General features: G+C 50.8%; 1 protein-coding gene across 2 annotated transcripts in view; it reads right to left on the bottom strand.

Annotated features, from left to right (window-relative positions):
- Window positions 1-2,354: 2,354 nt before the first annotated feature.
- TRIM62 (tripartite motif containing 62) overlaps window positions 2,355-24,572 on the bottom strand; it is a 37,781-nt gene continuing 15,563 nt past the window's right edge. For both annotated transcript variants that reach the window (XM_027965326.2, XM_027965327.3), the window contains 4 exons: window positions 24,077-24,172; window positions 18,767-19,023; window positions 17,525-17,640; window positions 2,355-4,875 (listed from right to left, as the gene is read on the bottom strand). In XM_027965326.2, the coding sequence (XP_027821127.1) occupies window positions 4,325-4,875; window positions 17,525-17,640; window positions 18,767-19,023; window positions 24,077-24,172 (1,020 nt within the window). In that variant the 3' untranslated portion in view covers window positions 2,355-4,324. The remainder of the gene's footprint in view (window positions 4,876-17,524; window positions 17,641-18,766; window positions 19,024-24,076; window positions 24,173-24,572) is intronic.

The following is a 24,572-nucleotide window of genomic DNA, read 5'->3' as shown; positions in this document are numbered from 1 at the left end:
CATTTGGGTGGAGCATCTGGGGAGAGTGAATAGAGCTAAGACTCAGACAGGAGGGGATGAAGCCAGGGATGCTGCCCAGGTGTGAGCAGTCAGCCTCCTGGGATGGCCTCTCTGACAGGAGAGGAGGCCCATCCCCTGAGCCCCTGAGCTGAGCCTGTGCTGCTAGGAGGCCTTATCTCTGTTGTTTTCTATTCCTGCTGCCACCCCAGAAAGACCCAGAGCTAATGGCCTTGTTAGGTGCTGAGCGGGCCAAGCCCTGGGACCAACATAAGACTTACAGGATCCTGGGCCATCAGAACCACTGCCTTGGCAATCAGTTAGCTAGAATCTGAATCTCCTTGATAGAAATGGGGAAACAGAGGTCCAGAAAGGGAGAGAGACCTGCTCCGGGTCACATAGTGCCTTCACGAGTCCACCTTTGATCTGTGAGGTACATGAGGTGGAGTCTATAGGTGAAACTAGTTGCATAATTCAATGGTGTGGAGTCTGGGTTAAGTTCCCGCCTTGAATCCCAGGGGCATCACACTTCTGGTGGCTGCTGCCTGTCACTGAAGCTGTTCTCAAAGTTGAGAAGCATTTCCAGGGAGGCCAGTGAAGATTTGGGCTTTAGCCTTGGACAGGCCTGAGTCTGATTTTCAGCGTTACTGAGTACTGGCTGTGGGTCCCCTGGGAAGTAGTGTTTCCCTGCTCAGATACTGAGATAATGATACTGACTTCATGGGCTTATTTCGATGTTAGATAAGGTGCAAAAAGTCCCACTGCTTTGCTTGCTGACCATGAACATGGTTGTGAATGGGGTTTTTGTCATTCTATCAATTCTTTCCTGCCCTGGGGAAGATCCTTGCTGATCCGTGCTTCCAAACCGAGGCTGGACTGCCTTTGTCTCCCCTCTTCACTTACCTGTATTAAGTGTGGGGTTCCTGGTGTTATACTGGCAACCACAGATTCTTTCATTCAGGAAGTCTCTGGACACTTCATACCTGGAGGTCCCCTGATTTCCCAGAGTCCCCAGTTGGGTGTTAAGATTAGATCCCTACACTCCAAGACACTTGGAAACCAGGGGTGAAGACAGGGCAGCAAGCAGCCTTTCTGGGACCAGGTGCTGAACCTGAGTCAGGGGAGGGGAAGGAAGGCCTGTGGACAGGTTACTCCTCTTCCAGGGGACAGATGCCCTGAGAAAAATAGAGGAGTGGGCTTGGGAGGAGTCACAGGGATCTGAGAGCATGGGACGAGGGGGTGATGGGGTTCTCTGGTCCCAGGCTCACTCCCTACAGCTTCTCTGTAAACTGGGGCGCTATCAGCCATTCAGACACCTTTCCCTCTGCCCTTGCCAACAGCCCCTCCTCCTCCTCATTCATGTCCATCTTCCAAGAACCGCAAACAAGTAGTGACTTGGGTAGTTCCCTCTCTCTTTCCTCCCCGCCTCCAGGTATAGGTGAAGATCCACCTGGCGCCTTAGAGAGCACCCAGTCTAACCTCCCTCATTCTGTAGGTGAGGCAATGGAGGAAGGGACCCTCAGGGTACAAAACAAGTCAGCACAGAAACAAGACTAGGCCCAGGAATCCTGCTTCCAAGGCCGCTTCTCTGCACTGCGCAAATCCAGGGGGGCCCAGTGGCCTTTCTCCTTAGCGCACACACCTGCGTGCCCACATGCAAGGCCGTGACTCCAGGCGGAGGTGGGATGGACCTCCTCTGACATGGAGAACCTGGGGAACTGCCTGGCCTGGGTGGTCCCACACCCCCTCACAAGGCACAAGAAAGAAGATAGACTCCTTAGGAGCAGAGCCAGCCCAGAGGTTGAGAAAACCCACCCAGCTCTAGGCACTGACTCTGGGAGGCAGCTGGGTGACAGGCAGGTCCTCCCTAAATGCACTGCACTTTGCAGCTTATAAACACATCATGTGAGACTGGTGTGATTATCCCCATTTTCCATGTGAGAAAACTGAGGTCCAGAGAAGTTAATTCATTTTTCTAGAGGCACACAGTGACAGAGCCTGGATTTAAGCCTAGGTCTGTGGGGTTCTAGGGCCCAGTCTCTTGCCACTGTCTCGTGAGCTCCTCTCTGCTTCCAAGGCTACCACCATGCCCTCCTCCAGGCCAAGACTGACAGTCTTCCCAGACTGGTAAATTGTGATGAGAGTGCCTTGGGCTCAATTCTAAACTCGCTTAGTGTGGGACATGGGACTGTAAGCAAGTCATGTCCTCTCTGTGAACCTCATTTTCCCCCTCTGTAAAATGGGTATGGTGCTACTCAGCCGGGTTGCTGTGTGGATTAGCCATGTTGATTTATGTATGCTGCCTGGGCCAGGATGGGTGGGCCTCTGTGCATGTCAAAATGAATGGCACTGACCACTCACAGCCTGTAACTTTAATTTAATACAAATTCATCATAACTCACAAAATGGGTAACATTTAAGATAAAAATACTGCTGGGGGTGGCCCAGATTCTGGTAGCTGAATGGGTGGGGTGAGACTGAGGATTCCTTCTGCCCAAGGGAGGTCCCCATGGGCAGCAGTTGTGAGGTGGGAGCCCCCCCCAGGTTCAGCTAGTCTGGCTCCTTTGAGATGGGTATGACCAAAGACCCCAAGTTCAGAATCTAGGCCCCAGAACTGGAAAGGAAAGCCTAGGGTGGGAGGCTTTTAGCTTGGTTCTGCAGGCTCACTCTAGGGGCGCCTGTCCTGGACAGGGACACAGCCTTGGAGCAGGACACCTAGAGGCTCTGCTGCCTCAAACCCAAGGCCTAGAGGTGGATTGCAATGGCAGAAACTTAAAGTGAGCTTGTTCAACACCCATTCTCACTTTCTTCTATTGTGCCTTTTTGTATGGATGAAGCTGGAAAGAAGAAAAGTACATTTCCCAGACTCCCTTGCAGCCAAGGTTCTGGATCTGATTTATGTTTCCCCAAACAGAATCCCTTGTAGAGATTTGGATCTGGAAACCAAATTGTCTGGAGGGAGGCAGGCCTCAGGACATCATTTACTGGCATGGACAGTAGCAGAGACTGCACAGTTCTGCAGCCAGTGGCTTCTGATGCAGTGGCTGCCTGCCGATGGGAGCAGCGTTCCTGGTCATAGCAGACGTGATGAATTTGGCGGCTGGGAGCTGTTCCTGGAAATTCAGCAGAGTCGGCTCCTCTAGCCCTTGCAGTGATTTTGCAAAGCCACTAGGGACGTGGTAATAAATCCTTGTCTAATTAAAAAAAGCTAAAGCAGCTCATGTTTTCTGCAATAGTATCCCAACTGAGACAGATGCCAAGATTGATGGGGGGGCCTAACCGACAGCCCACCCCAGTGCTCAGGGCCTAAACAACTGCTCTCCCCAGCCTTGCTACACCCTTACCAAGTCAAGAGGCCTGGTTGGACCTTTGTTCAGAGCTACTGGGGACCTCCACCATCCAGTGATGCTTGTCCTACATGAGCCTTGGGGTGTGCCATCCTGTTGCCTTAAGACCTGTGGGCTTACTGGCTGTAACACGTGGGCTCAACTCCTGGGTGCCTTCCACAGGCCACAGCGTCATTTTTATTGTTGCTGTTGCTGTTTAGTCACTAAGTCGTGTCCGACTCTTTTGCGACTGTAGCCCACAAGGCTCCTCTGTCCATAGGATTCTCCAGGCAAGAATACTGGAGTGGGTTGCCATTTCCTTCTCCAGGGGAATCTTCTTGACCCAGGGATCAAACCCACATCTCCTGCATTGCAGGTGGATTCTTTACCACTGAGCCACCAGGGAAGCCCAATATCACTTTTACCCACAGATAAATGGGAAAATCAGGAACTATAAAACTCTTGGTACAGGGGTGGAAGGAGAGGGTGGTTCTCAGGCGACTTTGGGGCTAGCTACCACCTGTGACCACCGTGGGCTATGATCAAGGACAAAACAGCCCATCACTCGCTTGGTCAGGGGCAAGTCTCAGGCCTGGGAGCATAAGAGGGTTCTCTCTGCAGCTGCCAACTGCTGGCAACACTCTGACACATCCTGAGGTCAGGGCATGTGGGCGGGAAGGAGACAGGGATACAGCCACCTGCCAGAGAGGAGGATGAGGGGTTAGGCAGGGGCTGCCATGAGGATAAACCAGGTCTAGTTCTTGGACCACAACTGCATCCCCATCAAGGTCAGAGCTACAGAACATCAGTGCTGGAAGAGATTTTCCGGGTCACAGAGCACACCCTCCATTTCACAGATGGGGAAATGAGGCTGAAGGGTAAACAACAGGCCTGAGATCTCAGGGGTGGCCCCGCTGGGGTGGAGTCCAGGCCTCCCGTCTATGGGGGCAAGGCTCTTGCTGGTGGCCAAGCCCAGGCGCCCACGGTCGCCCTCCACTGCACTAGATGCGGACGGTGTTGATCCGCAGAGGCTGCACGTTCTTGCCATTGGCGTGGCTCTGACCCGGGCTGAAGTAGGAGCAGAGCTTGCCCGGAAACTTCTCGCGGAAGGTGTAGAGCCAAGACATGTCGTCGGCGTTATAGAAGATGAGCAGGCCTTGGTCATAGTCCAGGAAGACGCCCACCTTGTCGAGCTTGTCGCGGACGTTGAGCCGCGTCCAGGGCTCCGTGCAGGCGCTGTACTGGTTGCCGTCGTGCATGACGATGCAGTAGAAGCCGCGGCTGGGCTGGATCTGGATGCTGCCCTTGCGACTCGCGGCTTCGTGCGCCAGCCCGATCACCCACTGGGTCTTCTCCGCCACCACCACCTCCCAGTAGTGGACGCCGCTACTGAAGGCCTCTGAACCCAGCACTGACACCTCCACGTCGAAGCGCTTGGGCGAGTCCTGCAGCGGCTGTGGGTGCAGGTTGCCATAGGCCACGATGGTGCAGTCGTCGGACAGAATCAGGCGCTGGTGGGCGGTGCCCGGGTCCAGAGTCAGGGCGGCTGGCACTGCGGGGATGGGGGAGGAAGAGAAGATGAGTGGAGAGAAGGCTGTGAACCCACTCAATGGTGCCTCCCTGAGGCCAGGTTCTGGCTGGCCCCCAGGAGGCTGTGTGATGCTGAATACAAGCCTGCCCTCTCTGGGCCTCAGCTTCTTCCTTTGTAAAATGGGACGGTGACAGGTTGAAACTCGGTTGTAGAGGAAAAGAGCTATGGCGGCTTGTTCACTGATGATTTCCCCGGGGGCAAAGCTCACAGTGGGTACTCTGCAAAAATTTGCTGAGTAAACCTGAATGAGGTCCAGAATTGGATGATTTCAGAGCTGAGAGGAAGCTTTAAGAGTCTTCAGGTGCTGGATAATCACTCTGTGGGGTAATCTGGAAACTTGTGGGGGTGTTTGAGTTGTTTCCATAGGTAGGATCCAGGATGCTAAATTCCCTGAATGAAATGTGCAGGGTGGTCCCATACCCCCCACCAATAAGTTTCGGATGCTCCCCCAGATATTCATGTGGATGAAAAAAATCTTTACAATGACCCAGAACTATAGTTTAACTCAATTTTACACATAAATATGAAATAATATTTGTACAGTTTTAATATATAGTGAATATTTTGAAATGCAACTACCCCATAAACTGGGGGAACACTGAATTTGTTTTGTCTGGAACTTCACTAAGAATTGTTCGCTTTTTTTTGGAAAGTACATCTCTAAGAACACCATTGACCAAGATAACCTACCTATTTCAGACTGCATCTGAGGCAGAATGGTGTTTACCTATGGTGTGAGCACCCGACTCATTCATTATGTTTTCTGGGGTGGTTGTGAGTGAGCTTCTACATATTGACATATATAGTATTTTATTATAACCCTTTCCTTCTATTTTTTCCTTTATATGTATCATAGAATATATACATATATATGGGTGCCTATATACTTGACATTGTGAGAAGGTCATACTAATTTTGAGTCATTACAAATTACTTGTTATGAAAAGTATATGATGGGTCTGAAAAAGTTGAAAACCACTGATTCTAGGCCAATCCTCCCATTTGACAGATGGGGAAACTGAGACCAAGAGAGGAGACTTGACTAGTCTCAGGTCACAGACAAACACTGGCAGAGCCAGGACTAATCAAGACCAGGTGCAATCCAGCCCCAGCCTTCTCTTCCTGCCTGCCTCTCACTCACCACCTCCCATTCCAGTCAGGGCCAAGCCTTCACCCAGACTTTTCCCTCCTCCACCTCACCTCTGCTTGTTGTAATCATCCCCATGAGGCTCAATCCCAGTGCTCATCCTCAGGGAAGCCTTCCTGGTTGCTTCCTCTGAAATTTCTCAGCGTTGTTTGTGCCTCTCTCCTGACACCTGGGATAGTCTTCTGTGCCCACAACTTATCACGTACACCAGGAGGGCAAGGACCACGTACTCTCCCAGCTAGGTTCTCCCTGGCGTGCCCCGTGCCCAGCATCTACATATTGACATATACAATCTCCCCCATGGCCTAGCATGGGGAAGGTTTCCAGAAAGGCTCACCATATTAAACGGACCCTGCTTGTGTTGGTCTTTGGGCAGGCTGGGACACTCAGCTCTGAGGTGGCCATATTGATTTTGCAGGCTTGGCTCTCAAAGTCTCATCAACTCTTGTCAAAGATTCTGTTTACTCTTGCCTCCCTGAAGGAGCTGATGCCTAGCCAGAAGAAGGAGTTGAGAATTGGCTCCTGTTAGCCTGGAGCATTTCCATGGCAGAGCAAGACAGAGGGGAGAAAAGAAGAAAGAATTCTGTCACTAGTTCCTTGGAGCAAAGGAGGGACTCCTCCATCTGACTCTCTGGTGCTTTCGTTATCTGGCGGAGAAGGGCCATGATGATGCTCGGCTTGAGCATCACTTCCAAATTCAGCCACCTCTCCTGGCTGTGTGTATGTAGAGAAATAAAATGCCTCAGTGATGGCCATCATCTCTAACAGGGAGTGACAGCCAGTCCCTGAACGGTGCTCCTGTTCTCAGTCGACTAACAAAGCTGACCATTGACTTAGAGCAAGCTCCTTTCCTGAGCTCTGTCAGGAATAAATTTAGTCTTGAGTTTTACACCCTCCTTTCCTATTCTTAGAAGCCAGAGGGCTATATGGAAACAATTAGCCCTGTGAATAGAGAGGTCAAAGGAAACATAATTCTCTATCCAGAGACACAGACGAGAGGAGCCATGAGAAGGAGGACACCGAGTCAGCAGAGGAACGTTTCACCCTGTCCTCTGGTCACAGCGCAGCCTGTCAGACCAGAAGGCTCCCGCCACGTGGAATGTGGGCGTTCCCACCGCGGGGTCAAGAGGTAGGAGGTGGAGGGGGTGCTGGAGGTATGTGTATGGGGGAGCTCGGGAGAGAGGAAAAATCTAATCAGATACACATGGGGCCACTCCTGGCTGTGGAATGTGGGTCATACTCAGGTATTCGTGGCAGAGGGGCAAGAGAGACAGGAGATGGGCACAATGCCAAGGTGTGGGCAGCTATCTTGAGTGCCTCGGGGAAAACTGGGCCTTATATCGGAGGTGCCAGGATGATCTGAGGAGACCAGCGAAAGGCAGAACCCGGGCTCGGAGAAGGATGGGGCTGGAGAGGGGGCGAGAGATTAGCACGCTGGAGGGCTCAGCTCCATACTCTTCCGTCGAAGTAAGGCAACGTGGGCACTTCCAGTGCCACTGGTGAGTACGGAGGGCACTCTAGGAGGCAGCCAAGTGGGTTTTCAGTGGTTCTGAGATTGGACCTGCAGGGATGAGCTGTAGGATAGAGGAAATCCGTACTGAACTGGGTGCTAACTCCTGGGGGCGACCTGCAAGGGACAGGACTCGCCACTCATTGCGTGGACCTAGGGGAGGGGTCTGCTGTTCATTGGTCATTTCCGGCAGTAGAAGTGGGTTGGGGGCGGGACCTGATCCACAGTGGGCAGGGCCAACAGCCCAAAGGGCGAGGCTAGGGGCAGGGCCTGGCATCCTTATTAGGCAGAGGGTGTGACCTGATTCTTAAGAGGCTCTTGCACCCTAAAACCTGGGCTGAGGTCCGCCTCCTCATAAAAAGAGGTCCTGTCTTCGGTCCTCCATTCTGTACTTCCGGACAGAACTGTGCTTTTGAACTGTGGTGTTGGAGAAGGCTCTTGAGAGTCCCTTGGACTGCAAAGAGATCCAACCAGTCCATCCTAAAGGAGATCAGTCCTGAGTGTTCATTGGAAGGACTGATGTTGAAGCTGAAACTCCAAAACTTTGGCCACCTGATGCAAAGATGTGACTCATTTGAAAAGACCCTGATGCTGGGAAAGATTGAGGGCAGGAGGAGAAGGGGATGACAGAGGATGAGATGGTTGGATGGCATCACAGACTCAATGGACATGAGTTTGGGTGAACTCTGGGAGTTGGTGATGGACAGGGAGGCCTGGTGTGCTGTGGTCCATGGGGTCGCAAAGAGTCGGGCACAACTGAGGGACTGAACCAAACTGAACTCTGAGAAGTCAGTCCCCATATGGGTACTGGCAAACCTTCCACCCATCCTTTATTTTCAGAAGAGGTGCCAGACTCTCCTGAGGATGAACAAATCCTGTCCCCTGGGGTTCAGCATTTTAAAGGTCAGAGCTCTTTTCTAGATCCTGGGACAATGTTTTACACAAACAGAAAGAAGGAGCCGAGGCAGCCCATCTGGTCTCCAGGTGTGTTCTCCATCCATTTAAGCATCTCTGAAAAGTAACCTAACCGATCACATGGACCACAGCCTTGTCCAACTCAATGAAACTATGAGCCATGATGTGTAGGGCCACCCAAGATGGATGGGTTGTGGTGGAGAGTTCTGACAAAACGTGGTCCACTGGGGAAGGGAGTGGCAAACCACTTCAGTATTCTTGCCTTGAGAACCCCATGAACAGTATGAAAAGGCAAAAAGATAGGACACTGAAAGATGAACTCCCCAGGTCAGTTGGTGCCCAATAGGCTACTGGATAAGAGAGGAGGAATAACTCCAGAGAGAATAAAGAGGTGGAGTCAAAGTGAAAACAATGCCAAGTTGTGGATGTGACTGGTGATGGAAGTAAAGTCCGATGCTGTAAAGAACAACATTGCATAGGAACCTGGAATGTTAGATCCATGAATCAAGGTAGATTGGAAGTGGTCAGACAGGAGACAGCAAGAGTGAACATTGACTTCCTAGAAATCAGTGAACTAAAATGGACTGGAATGGGCAAATTTGATTCAGATGACCATTATACCTACTACTGTGGGCAAGAATCCTTTAGAAGAAAGGAGTAGCCCTCATAGTCAACAAAAAGAGTCAGAAATGCAGTACTTGGGTGCAATCTCAAAAATGAGAGAATGATCTCTGTTCGTTTCCAAGGCAAACCATTCAATATCACAGTAATCCCAGTCTATGCCCCAACCACTAATGCTGAAGAAGCTAAAACTGAATGGTTCTATGAGGACCTACAAGACCTTCTAGAACTAACACCCCCAAAAAATGTCCTTTTCATTATAGGGGACTGGAATGCAAAAGTAGGAAGTCAAGAGATACCTGGAGTAATAGGCAAGTTTGGCCATGGAGTACAAAATGAACCAGGGCAAAGGCTAACAGAGTTTTGCCAAGAGAATGCAATAGTCACAGCAAACACACTCTTCCAACAACACAAGAGAAGGCTTTACACATGGATATCAGAGATGATCAATACCAAAATCAGACTGATTATATTTGCAGCCGAAGATGGAGGAGCTCTATACAGGCAGCAAAAATAAGACCGGGAACTGACTGTGGCTCAGATCATGAACTTCTTACTGCAAAATTCAGACTTAAATTGAAGAAAGTAGGGAAAACCACTACATCATTCAGGTATGACCTAAATCAGATTCCTTATGATTATACAGTGGAAGTGACAAATAGATTCAAGGGATTAGATCTGATAGATAGAGTGCCTGAAGAACTATGGACGAGGTTTGTGACACTGTACAGGAGGCAGTGATCAAGACCATCTCCAAGACAAAGAAATGCAAAAAGGCAAAGTGGTTGTCTGACAAGGCCTTACAAATAGCTGAGAAAAGAAGAGACATGAAAAGCAAAGGAGAAAAGGAAGGATATACCCATCTCAATGCAGAGTTCTAAAGAACAGCAAGGAGAGATAAGAAAGCCTTCCTAAGTGATCAATGCAAAGAAATAGAGGAAAATAATAGGATGGGAAAGACTAGAGATCTCTTCAAGGAAATTAGAGATACCAAGGGAATATTTCATGCAAAGATGGGCATACTAAAGGGCAGAAACTGTATGGACCTAGCAGAAGCAGAAGGTATTAAGAAGAGGTGGCAAGAATATACAGAACTGTGCAAAAAAGATCTTCCTTGACCTAGACAACCACGGTAATCACTGCCCTAGAGCCAGACATCCTGGAGTGCAAAGTCAAGTGGGCCTTAGGAAGTATCACTATGAACAAAGTTAATGGAGGTGATGGAATTCCAGTTGAGCTGTTTCAAATTCTAAAAGATGATGGTATTAAAGTGCTACACTCAATGTGCCAGCAAATTTGGAAAACTCAGCAGTGGCCACAGGACTGGAAAAGGTCAGGTTTCATTCTAATCCCAAAGAAAGGCAATGCTAAAGAATGTTCAAACTACCACACAATTGCACTCATCTCACACACTAGCAAAGTAATGCTCAAAATTATCCAAGCCAGACTTCAACAGTACATGAACCAAGAACTTCCAGATGTTCAAGCTTCATTTAGAAAAGGCAGAGGAACCAGAGATCAAATTGCCAACATCCGCTGGATCATCGAAAAAGCAAGAGTGCCAGAAGAACATCTACTTCTGCTTTATTGACTATACCAAAGCCTTTGACTGTGTGGATCTCAACAAACCATGGAAAATTCTTCAAGAGACGGGAATACCAGACCACTTTATCTGCCTCCTGAGAAATCTGTATGCAGGTCAAGAAGCAACAGTTAGAACTGGACAAGAAACCAGAGATGGGTTCCTAATTGGGTAAGGAGTTCGTCAAGACTGTATGTTGTCACCCTGCTTATTTAACTTCTATGCAGAGTACATCATGAGAAACGCTGGGCTGGATGAAGCACAAGCTGGAATCAAGATTGCCAGGAGAAATACCAATAACCTCAGATATGCAGATGACACCACCCTTATGGCAGAAAGCGAAGAAGAACTAAAGAGCCTTCTGATGAAAGTGAAAGAGGAGAGTGAAAAAGTTGGCTTAAAACTCAACATTCAGAAAATGAAGATCATGGCATCTGCTCCCATCACTTCATGGCAAATAGATGGGGAAACAGTGTCAGACTTCATTTTCTTGGGCTCCAAGATCACTGCAGATGGTGACTGCAGCCATGAAATTAAAAGATGCTTGCCCCTTGAAAGAAAAGCTATGACTAGCCTAGACAGCATATTAAAAAGCAGAGACATTACTTTGCTGACAAAGATCCGTCTAGTCAAAGCTATGGTTTTTCCAGTAGTCATGTATGGATGTGAGAGTTGGACTATAAAGAAAGCTGAGTGCCAAAGAATTGATGCTTTTGAACTGTGGTGTTGGAGAAGACTCTTGAGAGTCCCTTGGACTGCAAGGAGATCCAACCAGTCCATCCTAAAGGAAATCAGTCCTGAATATTCATTGGAAGGACTGATGCTGAAGCTGAAACTCCAATACTTTGGCTACCTGATCCGAAGAACTGACTCATTGGAAAAGACCCTGATGCTGGGAAAGATTGAAGGCAGGAGGAGAAGGGGATGACAGAGGACGAGATGGTTGGTTGGCATCACTGACTCGATGGACAGAGTTTGAGCAAGCTCTGGGAGTTGGTGATGGATAGGGAAGCCTGGCATGCTGCAGTCCATGGGGTTGCAAAGACTGAGGGACTGAACTGAACTGAGACCTCAAGGTCAAAAGGCATTCAGGAAGGAGCATGGACTGCAGGGGGCCCAGGATCTGTCTCCTGGCCACCATCAATCACATACTGCAGCAACCCAAGCAACAGAGAAACTCCAAAGTCCAGCAGCTCCAAAGACTGGGCAGCAAGTCATTTGTGCCTCCTTGTTCTCAAGGACAGCTTTGAGGCCTGACAGAGCAAGGAACACCATCAGTTGTTTTCTCTGGTCAGGCCTTTAAAAAGTCTGATTCCTCCTGCCTACTCAGGCCCTCAGCTGCACCCAGTGGGGCATTAAAAAAAAACACTTTCACATCCTCTAGCTCATGAGACCAACACAGCAGCCCCAGCAGCACAAATTACTGTACCCATTTTTCAGAAGAGGAAACTGAGGTTCCAAGGAGATTTCTCTGAATTAAGTGGCTTGCTTAATTTGCCACTTGGGGTGGATGTGGAACCGGAACTCAAGCTAAGGTCTTTTCACTCATGTTCCTTCGTTTAGGCCCCAGAAAGCCTGTTCAGCAAGACTGAGGAAACATCTGATGATTCATGATAATCATAAGAAATAGGTGTCATGCATTTACTAAGTTCCAGGATTATCATCACAAATAAATAATCTTATTTAATTCTCCTACCTACCCTGGCCATAAATCATACCTTCCACCATCTGTTTCACAGATGAGGAAACAAGCTTAGACAGGGTGGAGATCTGCCCTGGGTCACACAGCTTGACAGTGAATATGTTGGAACCCAAAATGATTGGATTCAGATAAGCAGGGGGAGGAGAGAGCAGCCCAGAGAGGGAGGTGGCAGGAGCAAAGGAAGCAGTGTCTGGTGTCCTCTGGACAATGGCCACTTGTCCTGGGTGGGGAGGAAGTTGGTGCCCAGGAGATGGGGCAGTCAGGACAGGCAGTTGCAAGAGGGTTTCCAGTGTCAGCTGAGGGGTGGGGCAGGGTTGTGGGTGGGGGGTGGAGAGTCGAGGTTCCAGAGCAGGGGAGTAACAGGTGATAGATAAAATTCTCTGGTGACCCAGTATGAAGCCTGAACTGGAAGGCGGATAGGCAGGAAGCTGCTAGAATCCAGGGCTAAGTCCCTGGGGGCGCCTGCCCCTCCCATCTAGACATAAAGGGCCTTGGTTTTGGCAGAAGAGCCAGAGTGACTTCACAGGCCCTACAGACAAAGGAAGAGGCCCGGCTAACCAGGCCACTGTTCTCTGAAGCCCCAGGGCTGCTATCCTTGGCAGGATGTTCAGAGCGCACACTGGGTCTCCCTCAGCCCCTCTTCTACAGGCTGCTTTCTCAGGGGAAGTCATTCTTAACTGGGGTGGATCTGCCTCATAGGGGACATTGGACAATGAATGAGATATATTTGGTTGTCACATGTGGGTGTGTATGTGTGTGTAGCATCTAGCTGGGTAGAGACCAGGGATGCTGTTAAACGTCCTACCATGGAGAGGACAGCTCCCAAGACAAGGAATTATCCAGCCCCAAATGTCAATAGTTCTGAGGCTGAGAAAGCCTGCCCTGGGGCAATCAGCAAATTCCCACATCCGTTTGCTCTCTTGTGGGGGAGTCAAGAAGGGAACACCAGTATCCCTATAATAGAGGAGGAAACAGAGGCTTGGAGGGAGGAAGGGGCTTGTCCAAGGATGTGCAGCAAGTTCCTTCATTTAACAAATAATCACTGAGCACCTACTTAATACCAGGCTATTACAGTAACAGAACTGAGACCAGGACTCATTCATTTTTTTATTCAATCATCCACAAACATTTACTGCGCTAGCTGCTGGGGGTGTAGAGTGATGAATCAGACTCAGCCCCTGACCTCTCAGAGCTCACAGTTTAGTGAGAAAGACAGCCATGCAGACATTAACAAGAGAGCAAGACCAGGAAAGCCCAGGGCTACTTGGAGAAATCCAGGAAGGCATTTCAGAGGAGGTTTTTATAAACTACGATGTGAAAGAGAGTAGGAGTTAGTTCTCAAAGACTGAGGTTTGTGTCAAGGGTTTTAGGGTTAGGGAACTGCTTGTGCAAAAGTGAGAAAAGTGTGCAGGAGAGGGAATATGGCTCATGTAAGCCCTGAAGATGGCTCAGTGTGTCTGGGTGTGATGTAGAGGGAGAAGGAGAGGCTGCTGCTGCTAAGTCACATCAGTCATGTCCGACTCTGTGCGACCCCATAGATGGCAGCCCACCAGGCTTCTCCGTCCCTGGGATTCTCCAGGCAATAACACTGGAGTGGGTTGCCATTTGCAGGGCCCAAATCTCACAGTGCCTTGATATATAAGGTTTAACTGTCTGGATTGCCTTGCTGAGCTGTGATGGGGGTGGGGCAGGTGGTAGCTGAGATAAATCAGCTCCTGAGACCATCTGCCTGAGGGGCTTCCCTGGGTCAGGACCCTTGGCCGGGCTTCTTGCTTCTTTGAATTATGCCGCTTCACCCATGTGTGGCCCTCACCCTGCTGGGTCCCACTGTGAAGGTCCGTCCAAGGCTGGGAGCACACAGAGACCACCCCCACCCCCACCCCAGGAGGATAGTCCAGAGCCCTACACAGTCGGCTGGAAAATGGGCCCTTCCCCCAACTACTGCCCCCTTTGTCAACGAGGGCACAGATCCAGACTAAAGGGTACTAGGAGGTATTCCTTCATCTTTGTGAAATTGGTCATGATGCATCAGAGGCGGCCTTCAGTCACCTAGAGGGGAGCCCCATCCCTGCCCAGCACTCGCACCCTCAGTGATCATCCTCAGTCCTTCTCCATCTGTACCTGGAGGCCAATCGTGAGCATCCTGGGATGCTTCTTTGCATATATCATTCTCAATGCCAGGGATTGTCTGGGGACACCTCTAGGCCGCCTCCTCCCCGAGCGGGAAAGCCTTCAGTTTTCAGTGCTCAGTGCAAACACCATCTGCTCAGTGTTCCCCTGGCTCCGGCCCTGACCCACCCAGAGCTTCCTGTTGCCTCTTGGGCTCCCATGGCTCTGTGCAAGTCCCTCATCATGGCCCTTTTCCCATGGACTCTCAGGGTCTGTTGTCCCATCTGTCTCTCCTGAACGTGCCTCAAAGGACTTTCAATGTTTGTAGATTGAAAGAATGAATCCAGACAGGTGCAAAGAGCTCTGATTGCTGTGTGACCTGGGAAAACTGGTGAGCCTCTCTGAGCCTCAGCCTCCCCAGCAGCCTTCCTGGGTTGGTGGTATGAGGCCAGAGAATGCCTGGTAGGCTTAGTAGGGAAGGGCACACCCTTTGGGTCTGATAGATCAGGTTCAAATCCTGGTTTTACCATTGACCAGGTTATTACCATGATCAGTTCCTAACAATTCTGTGCCTTAGTTTCCTCATCTAAAAAATAATAATAGTGTCTATCTCTTAGGGACTAGTCCCCTCTACATCCTCATCTCCTCTCTATTGGACATTGCACCTGACTCAACACAGAAGGTCCCCTGCTAGCAGTAGGTTAGACTCTGATGCCCTGGTGGGTTGTGTGATGTTGGGAAGGTGTTGATCTCAGAGTCCCAGGGTCTACTGACTCTACTAGAAACCCATTTCAGACTTTCTCCCCTCTCAGCCAACCTCCCATTTTCATCCCAGCGGATGACCTTGCTTCCTACCTTACTAGGAAAGGCAAAGCTAGCTATCAGAACAGAATTCCGAGCTCCCACCCCCTGCCCCTCTGCTTCGGTGCCCGTGTATTCTACCTCCTCTGGGCTCCCAGCAGAGGCTGGGGTGGACCCCACACCCAACAGCGCTCCAGCAACTCTCTCTCACTCATCCTCAATTCTACCTTTTCCTATTGCATCTTTTCTGTGCCCCACTTCCCCCATGTGCTGTGCTGAGTTGCTCAGTCATGTCCAACTCTTTTCGACCCCATGGACTGTAGCCTGCCAGGCTCCTCTGTCCATGGGGATTCTCCAGGCAAGAATACTGGAATGGGTTGCCATGCCCTTCTCCAGGGGATCTTCCCAACCTAGGAATCGAACCAGGGTCTGCTGATTTGCAGGTGGATTATTTACCAGCTGAGCCACCAGGGAAGCCCCCCTTCCCCCCAAACATGCTATCATTTCTTCTATCTTAAACAAACAGCTCCCGCCACACTCTCTCTCCTTCCCATAAATAAAACTCTTTGAAAGCACTGTCTCCACTTCCTCTCCCATTCTCTCTTGGATGGCCTCCAATCAGGATTTGCCTCCATCGCTCCACCAGAGTGGCTCCCGTCAAGGCCATCAAGACCAAGAGAACAGTCAGTGCTGATCCTTCCGCACTTGGCGTTGCAGCCTGGCCACCACCAGCCACTCCCCTCCTCAAAACACTTTCTCCACTTGGCTTCCAGGATGGACCAGGTCTCCCTCCTATTCTCTGGCTGTTCCTTCTCAGTTTCCTTGACTGGGTCCCCTTCCTGTCCTTGACTTCTAGGAGGGCCCAGGGCTCCAATTGTTAGCATGGTCCTCTCTCTTTTCTCTCTACCCTCAACTCATCTCCTAGGTGATCTCCTCCTTGCTCATTCGGTTCCGTCCACATGTGGACACCACTGGCCCAGACCCTCCTCCTGAACTGCATACGGGTCATTTCCACTGCCTTCTCCACATCTGCACTGAGACATCTACTTGGCATCACGAATCCCACATGCTTACAACTCCGTCTTCCTGGTTACCCCCGCCAAAATCATTGTAGTCTTCCTTTTTTTTTTTTCTTCTCTTTCTCACATCTGAGATCCAATGCATTAGAAAATCCTGTTGGCTTTCTGTTCAGTATGGATCCTAAATCCAATCACGTCTCACCGTGTACACTGTTATCACCCTGCTTCAGACCAGCATCACCTCTCACCTGGATTACTGCAGTAGGCTCCTGACCTCTACCCTTTACTCCTTGCAGTCTAATCTCAACTCAGCAGCCAGAGGAATACTTTAAACACTTAAAAACTCTACTAGTAACTCATGTTACTGTCCCAAACCCTCCAATGGCTCCCATCTCACTCAGCACAAAATTGAAGGTTTTCACCTGGGCCCACAGGCCCTCATGGTCTGGCTACTGCTACCTCCACTCTCACTCATTCCACTCCAGACTCCACTGGTCTCCTCACTCTTCCCTGAACATGCCCAGCTGCTCCTGCCTCAGAGCCTTTGCACTTGCTATTCCCACTGCCAGGAGCACTCTTCCTAGGATATCCACATGGCTCGCTCTTCTCCATCTTCCTTCAGGTCTTTACTCCCTCCTTCTCTGGGAGGTCTTCTGACTGAATCCACTACTAAACGTTTTATCCTGCTTCAACACCTGTTAGCCCCCTTCCTTATCTTTTATCACTATCTAATAAACTATGTATTTTACTTATATAATTTTGTTTTCTTTCTCTCTCACACCCTAGGATATAACTGAGATGCACAAGGGTAGGAAGTTTTGCCTGTTTCATTCACTGCTTTATCTTCAGTACCTAGAATAGTGCCTGGTGTGAGGTAGGTGCTTGATCTCTTCTGTACTCATAGAGTGAATGAGTGAACAGCCCAGAGCCTCAGTCTCTTCATCTAGAGAATGGGCACACTAGTAGAACCAACCTCCTGGAGTTGTTTCATTATAAAGATTCCCTGGGTTGGGCTACTGCAGGTGCCAGCACAGGCCTCGGAACATAGTAGGTGCTTATTAAGGTACCCTTCCCATCCCTCTTCCCTGCCTCCATGCTGTGTGTAGAGCAGGGGGTTGGACTGGGCAATGGCCCATCTAGCTCCAACCTGTGATGATCTTTGCCTCTTCCTGGGCCCTCTGGTGAGTGGCAGGAAGGGGTTTACCTGGGTGGATGTCTTGGAACAGGGACTTCCAGATGGTGTATTGCAGGGGGCCTGTGTACTTGGAGGTTGGGAAGTCTTCATAGGTTAGGTTGGTCTCGTGGATTTTCCCTTTGAGCCTGGAAAGAGAGCAAGAGAGCAGACCATGTTGAGGGCTGGGTTCCCATCCCAGCACCTTCAGGGTCGCTGGCATAGGGAGAGGCCATGCGTGGGAAGTCTGCCATACCCAGACTCAAGTGCTTGCTTCTCCCACTTCCTAATTCTCGAGCTATCACCCTCAGTTTCTTCATCTTTAAAATGAGTACTATGATAACACCTGCCTCCTAGGCTTGTGAACACTGTGTGGCTTAATGCATGTAAAATGCTTAGCACGGTGTGTGCCTCATGGTCAACACAATACATGACATCAGCTATCAGTACTGGTCATTGAAAGCAAAAGTCAAGGTCATTCAGTCATGTCCAGCTCTTTGTGACCCAGAGACTATATAGTCCATGGAATTCTCCAGTGGGTAGCCTGTTCCTTCTATAGGGGATCTTCCCAACCCAGGGATTGAACCCAGGTCTCCTGCATTTCAGGCGGATTCTTTACCAGCTGAGCCACAGGGAAAACCAATAATTAAGTGTTATTATTATTATTATTTTAAAGTTTTATTTATTTGTTATTTTGGGAGGGCCACACTACGCAGCATGCAGGATATTAGTTCCCCAGCCAGGGATCGAATCTATGCCTCCTGCAGTGAGAGCAAGGAGTTTTCACCACTGGACCACAAGGGAAGTCCCAAGTATTATTATTAAAGGTAGCTATGGAACCAAAGAGACCTGGGCTGGAATCCTGGCTCCCCCATGTACTAGATGAAGGGCTTTTGCCAGTTGCTCCAGTTTCTCTGTGCCTCAGTTTCTACATGTGTGAAATAGGGATGACAGTGGTAATGACCTCCAAGGGGTTAGTAGGGTTATAAAAAATATATATTATAATAAGTAGTATAAAATGTATATTTATAATATAAATCATGCAAAACAAGTAATATCCTATAGGATTATAAATATGATGTATAAAATAGCGTGCATACGCAAAGCCTTCACCCCAGGCTATGGCACAGAGCAGATGTCCTGTGTGTTTGATGGAGATTTTAATGAATGATTTCTCTGCTAACCACCCCCATCTGCCTCCATTCCCTCCATCATACAGGGGCCGGGGAGGGGGTGACCCATGTGGAGAAGACTCTGGGGCAGGCAGGCACTTACCGCTCAGAGAGCGAGGCCATGCCGGCCAGGAAGGTGTGCCGGTCAGTCTCAGCCAGCCGCTCTTGCAGGATCTGCGCTCCCTCTTGCACCTTGCGCAGCTGCTGGCTGTAGCGCTGGACTTTCTGCTCGATGTCAGTTAGCGTGCGAGCCGTGTCTGCCTCTAGCTCCTCCAGCATGGCCTTCTGCCGCTCCCGCAGCAGCCGGTGCAGCCGCTCGAACGCCTCCCCGATGGTGGTCCGCAGGCTTTTGGTGGAAGACTGTGAACACGGTCATCAGGGGTTAGTCAGGGAGAATGGATGGGGTGATCCCTGTGTGAGAGGAGGAAACTGAGGGTCTTGGCACACAGAGAGGAAAGGGCAGGAAAGGTACGTTCAGTGAAGAAATGGCAAAAAGCATGGCAGCAGAAGAGAACTGGCCTAATCAGGGACAACAAATAGTCTCGGTTAGGAAACAAATGAAGTGGTCCAGACGAGACAATGAGGCTTGAGCTAGAGGAGCAGCAGATGGACATGGCTTGAAAGACATCTGTAGGGGGGGCCTCCATGGCTCTGGTGGCCAACTGACTGGCTGTAAGGGTAAAGGAGAGACAGATGTGAGGATGATGTCTGGATTTCTGGCTTGCGAATGGGAGGGATGAGGAAGTGGGCTGGGGATATGGGGGGATGGGCAGAGAGCAGGTGCTGAGCTCAGTCTACGAGACAGGGAAATTTTCATTTTTTTGAAAACATCACTCATGCAGCCTAAGCAAAGATGCCAAGGACATCACAGATGCCAGAGAGCTTTATAAATGGCAACATTCTGGGCAAGTCTGGGGGTCATGCAACCTGTCCCACTTCCCCCAGACCTTCTTGCCAGGGAACAAGAGTTAGGGGTTAAAGCCACTGTCACAGAAAGACAAGCATGGACTTGATTGATTCTCTCTGTCCCCAAGGGCACTGCCAGGCCCAAGAGGGGGTTGAGTGGTAAAAGGCATAGCTTCGGTGCCCAAGGGCACTGGGTTTCCCGCTGTGGCAACTTTAGTCACCTGATATCTCTGAACCTTGGTTTTCTTATCTGGGAAGAGGGTGACATAATGACATTGTAGGGGTATGATAAGTGAGGGGAGGCTCACAAAGTACATGACGTTGTTTGAGGTGCAGCCCCAGAGCCTGGTTATTTAAACACTGGAACAGGCACATTACTGTTCGTGGAGAGTCAAGTCTTCGTGGAGAGATGGCTGCTGAGCTGGGGCCTGAAGGGTGAGCAGGATGTCAGTTGGGGGTGGAGGGGGGATGGGCCGAGGGGACAGCAAGAGGCGGAATGACACAGGGTACAAAAGTGCTGCTCAGCGGCAGCAGCGTGTGGGGCCTGCCTCTGCAATTTGACTTTGTGGGATTCTGACTGGGAGTTCACAGAGTCAGAGACCCCGCTGTGTTCAGTGCCCAAGGCTCTGTGGGAAGCTCCACAAAGGCTCAATTAGGGCCTGTTCCCTCCTGGTCGTGGCTGTGGGCCGGCAGGAAGAGCTGCTGGCAGTGGGCCAGCCTCCCTGCGCATGCCCACCCAGCTCGCCAGGCAGACAAAGGGGGTGGTGAAGGGTGAGGCTGGGGATGAAGGGCCAGGCTGCCTGTGGCCTCTTGGAGCCCCCTCACCCAGGGAAGGCGAGGTTCCTGCAGCAGCAGGTCATGGTGGGGAAGATGGGGCCTGCCCACCCTGGACCGTCTGCTGCTGCCGCCAAAGAACCCTAAATCTCATGGCCAGCCCTTCTGGCTCCTCCTCGGCCAGTCTGCAGCAACATTTGGCCCAAGGGCCAGCCTCTACCAACTGAGAATTCTGGTTTGCCTCCCACCTCTGTGGCTGCTCCCTCCCTGCCATCCCTGTTCCTGAGGACTCATCCAGTCCTGGCTCCTTTTGTTCATACACGACACGCCCTCCCTCGTCTTCAACTCCTGCTGCTTTGAGGCTACTTTCCAGATCCATCCATCTTGAAGGCCTTATGTGTCACCTGAGCTCCACATTCATCTTTACACCTGCCTCCTCTACATATGGCCCTGGGTTCCACCAACTCACTGGTTTAACGTGTCAACTACACCTAATCTTTGCCAACAAACTTGCTGCTGGAGTGATCCTTCTAAAGTGCAAACTGGGTCACAGTCAGTCTTGTGTTCAGGAACATCTCTTGGCACCTTGATGACTAGTATAGCGCTAAATTCCTTAGTCTGGAATTCAAAGTCCTCACTCTAATCCCAGCTTACCACTCTAGTGCCATTGCACTGTAAGTCTACCCACGTAGAGTGGACCCCTCCCCCAGCAAATGTTTTATTCAACTGGCAAACTCCTACTCATCCTGTGAGACCCAGACCAAAAGCTCCCTTCTCTGTGATACCTTCCCTAACTTTTGTAGCCAGTTCAACAAGCTAAATGCTCCCACAACATTTTGTAAATATTCTTAATATGCTGCCCCATGTTTTATGTGGCTCCCCAACTAGTGAATGAACCCTTCCTGGGTGGGAATGACATCTTTCTTAACCCTGCACTCCTTGTGCCCATCCCAGGGCCTGGCACAAGGTTGATGGTCAGAACCTGCTTCCCTGCGTGAAGGAGGGAAGGGTCTGGCCCAAGGCTGATCTGCAGAGGTGGGTGCAGACTCTACCATCTTTCTTGGTGGGGGCCCAGTGTCTCCAACACAAGAGGAGAGAAAGAAGCTGGGAGAGGGCAACTCAGAAGTGAAACATCAGAGTGACAGCCACCCCAGGAGCCCTAAGTATGTCCCTGATGGGTTCTCTAGGCCTTCTGGGCTTGCAGAGCACAGAGCCAGAGATCTTGCTGAGGACAACCCAGTGTGAGGCTAGAATATGCCCTATGATCTGACAGAATTAGACAGTAAGCTCTCAATTAGCTACTTACTAGCCATGGGGCCTCAGGCATGTCCCACAATCTCTCTATGCCTCAGTCTCCGTGCTAATAAAATGGAGACAACAATTCCTACTTCAAAAGGTGTGTTTTTTCCTCACTCATTTGTTCCACAACTATTTATCATTGTTGCAGCAGGCACAATTGAAGGCACAATTGTGGCAGGAGAAGATTGAAGGCAGGAAAAGGGGATGACAGAGGATGAGATGGTTGGATGGCATCACTGACTCAATGGACATGAGTTTGAGCAAGCTCTGGGAGCTGGTGATGGACAGAGAAGCCTGGCGTGTCACAGTCTATGGAGTTGCAGAGTTGGACACGACTGAGTGACTGAACTGAACTGATTTGTTGTGTGCCAGACAGTGTATAGGTTCTGGGGAATCCTGCGGTCATGGAGGTGACGTTCTGTGCAGTTCAGCAGGACAATGGGTAGGGAACACAATTCCCAGCACAGAGAAAGATTCAGCTAAACTGGTGTGCCCCGTTTACTCTAGTTTTTTCTAGGACAGAGCCAGGCCTGCCCCACCCCCAATCCCTTCAGTGCCTCGACTGGGAAAGCAGCCCCCACCTCAGCCCACCACATCCCTGGGAACGCACTGGGGCTTGGAGGAGCTGGGGCTGTTTCAGAAAAATACCCTGCCAAGAATGCGTCACTCGGTCAGGGCCGACCAAGGAAAACATTGGGCCTGGGGAGGGAGATCAGACGGGCCCTCAAGCCGGGCCACTGGAGGGGCAGGCGCCGCAAGAAAGCTGAGCCGAGTCAGGCACCAGGTGAAATATGACCTCCAAAGCATCCATAGGCATTTCTTGTATAAACACCCCAGTCCAGACAGGAAGCAGGGCTGGGGGAACTGGAGGGGAAGGTGGCCCCACAGGACCCCCCAGAGGTAGACAGATGGACAGGAAGGCAGGGGAAGAAGAGGTCAGTGGAGAAAAACAATGGGGGGGGGTGGTTGGAGAGAAGAACAGAATGCTGGGGAGAAAAACAGACCATAATATTCCCCTTTCACCCAGACAGAGGCTTTCATTTGCTTCTCTTCACCTGAGAGGTACTGGATCCCCACGCAGGTGGGAAACTGAGGCTGTGAGAAGCAAAGATGCCAGAGTTCTGGGTCTGTTTCTCATCTGTTGCCCACTGAGGGGCCTGCCTGGAGGCACTCCAGAATGTTCTCTGAAGAAATGTCTGTCATGACCTCCCTGAGACCCCACAGTGGGTTGGCAGCCAAGCTGGGGCACAAGTCTGAATCTCCAATGGCCTCTCCAGTGACCTCTGGAGGCCCAGAACATTCCTAAGGCTTGCCTCCAGCTGCTGCTGGCAGCGGCATTTGCAAATGGAGTGCTGCGCTGTGTGTGCTAAGTCACTTCAGTCGTGTCCGACTCTGTGCGACTCCATGGACTGTAGCCTGCCAGACTCCTCTGTCCCTGGGGTTCTCCAGGCAAGGACACTGGAGTGGGTTGCCTCGCCCTGCTCCAGGGGATCTTCCCGACCCAGGGACTGAACCCACGTCTCTTTTGTCTCCTGCACTGGCAGGCAGGTTCTTTACCACTGAGCTACCAGGACAATGAAACCACCCAAGAGCTTAGCAGCCAGGTCTAGGTCCCTGGTGCGTGGTCCCAGAAGGACAGCAGAGAGTAAAGCAAGCCTTGCTCAGTTAGAGAGATATCTGTGGAGGACTTGGAAGGAGCCCCTTGGAAGCGTGCTAGGATCCAGAACAGCATGGCTGGACAGAGCCTGGCAGAGTCCCTGCTGCACAGATGGGAAGATTAAGAGTGCAGAAAAGTATGCAGTTTACCCAGAGTCACACAGCATGGAGTGCCTGGATCAGACCCCATAGCCTTCCTCTCGGGTCAAGGAAAAAGACTTTTCTGTTCAGACCATCTTATCCAAAGCCTGCAGGGTTTGCTCCTACTCTTTATATCTTCACGGTCCGAGTTTCGGAGAGATTATACCAGGGCTGAGCCACAAATCATCAGGAGGACTTGGAGGGAACATTCTCTCCAAGAGATTGGAGGGATTGCTAACTCTGAAAATGGGTGTGTTTAATAACAGGAGAGGAAAAAGAGACTAAGTACCTTCTTCCAGTCCCGTAGGACGTCAAGGTTTTCCTAGAGGGTCCCTGATCCCACCTCAAATTTCACCCAAAGCAGGGAGCGAGGATCCTATCTTTAACCCCGGGCACCAGCCCAAATTCTTTCTTTCTGTCATCTGGGAGAAGGTCTCTGCCACTTTACCTTCGCAGAAGCCCCAGCCTCCGCCCTGGCCGCATGCCCCACCCCTCTCACCTGGAGCTTGGGCCCTCGAAGCCCCGCCCCTCGCAGCAGGCTCGATTTCCCCGCCCTTCAACTGCCAACTGGCCCCGCCTCCACGAAGCTCCGCCCCCATCTCCAGCAGCCCCGCCCCCACCCCCAGACCAGGCTCACCTTGGTCTCTGCCAGCTGTCGCTTGAGCAGCTGCAGCGCTTCCGTGTGCTCCCGCTCACTGTCCTGAAGGGCCTGAAGCTGCTCCTTCAGCTCCCTCTGGAACACAGACAAGACAGTAATGGCAGAACAGGCCAGAGCCAGCCCGGTATTTCCTGGTGACGGTGATGCAGAGGCCAGGGCTAACTGCTGCGGGCGCTGGAAGCTGTCCTGGCCTCGTGCCTCCCCTGCCCCAGCACCCTCCTCCCGTCACAGTTCAGCAACCACAAAGTCCTGTAGAGTCTGTCTCCCAAGTATCTCCAGAGTCTGTGCCCATCTTTCATCCAGAGTTTTGCAACAGCCTCCACTCGGGCTGTCCTAGGAGCTTCTGGTCCCCCAGTCTCCAATCCACCTCCACATACTTTCCGACCCCCTGATGTGCTGGTCAAGACTCCTCTGGCAGGAACCAAGGCTGTACCACTGTTCAGGGCTGTGACAAACTCCCCACATCCTCTGAGCA

The sequence above is a fragment of the Ovis aries genome, chromosome 2 (genome assembly GCF_016772045.2).
Source record: "Ovis aries strain OAR_USU_Benz2616 breed Rambouillet chromosome 2, ARS-UI_Ramb_v3.0, whole genome shotgun sequence".
In the NCBI taxonomy this organism is placed as follows: Eukaryota; Metazoa; Chordata; class Mammalia; order Artiodactyla; family Bovidae; genus Ovis; species Ovis aries.
This window is presented reverse-complemented; position numbering and strand designations above follow the sequence as displayed.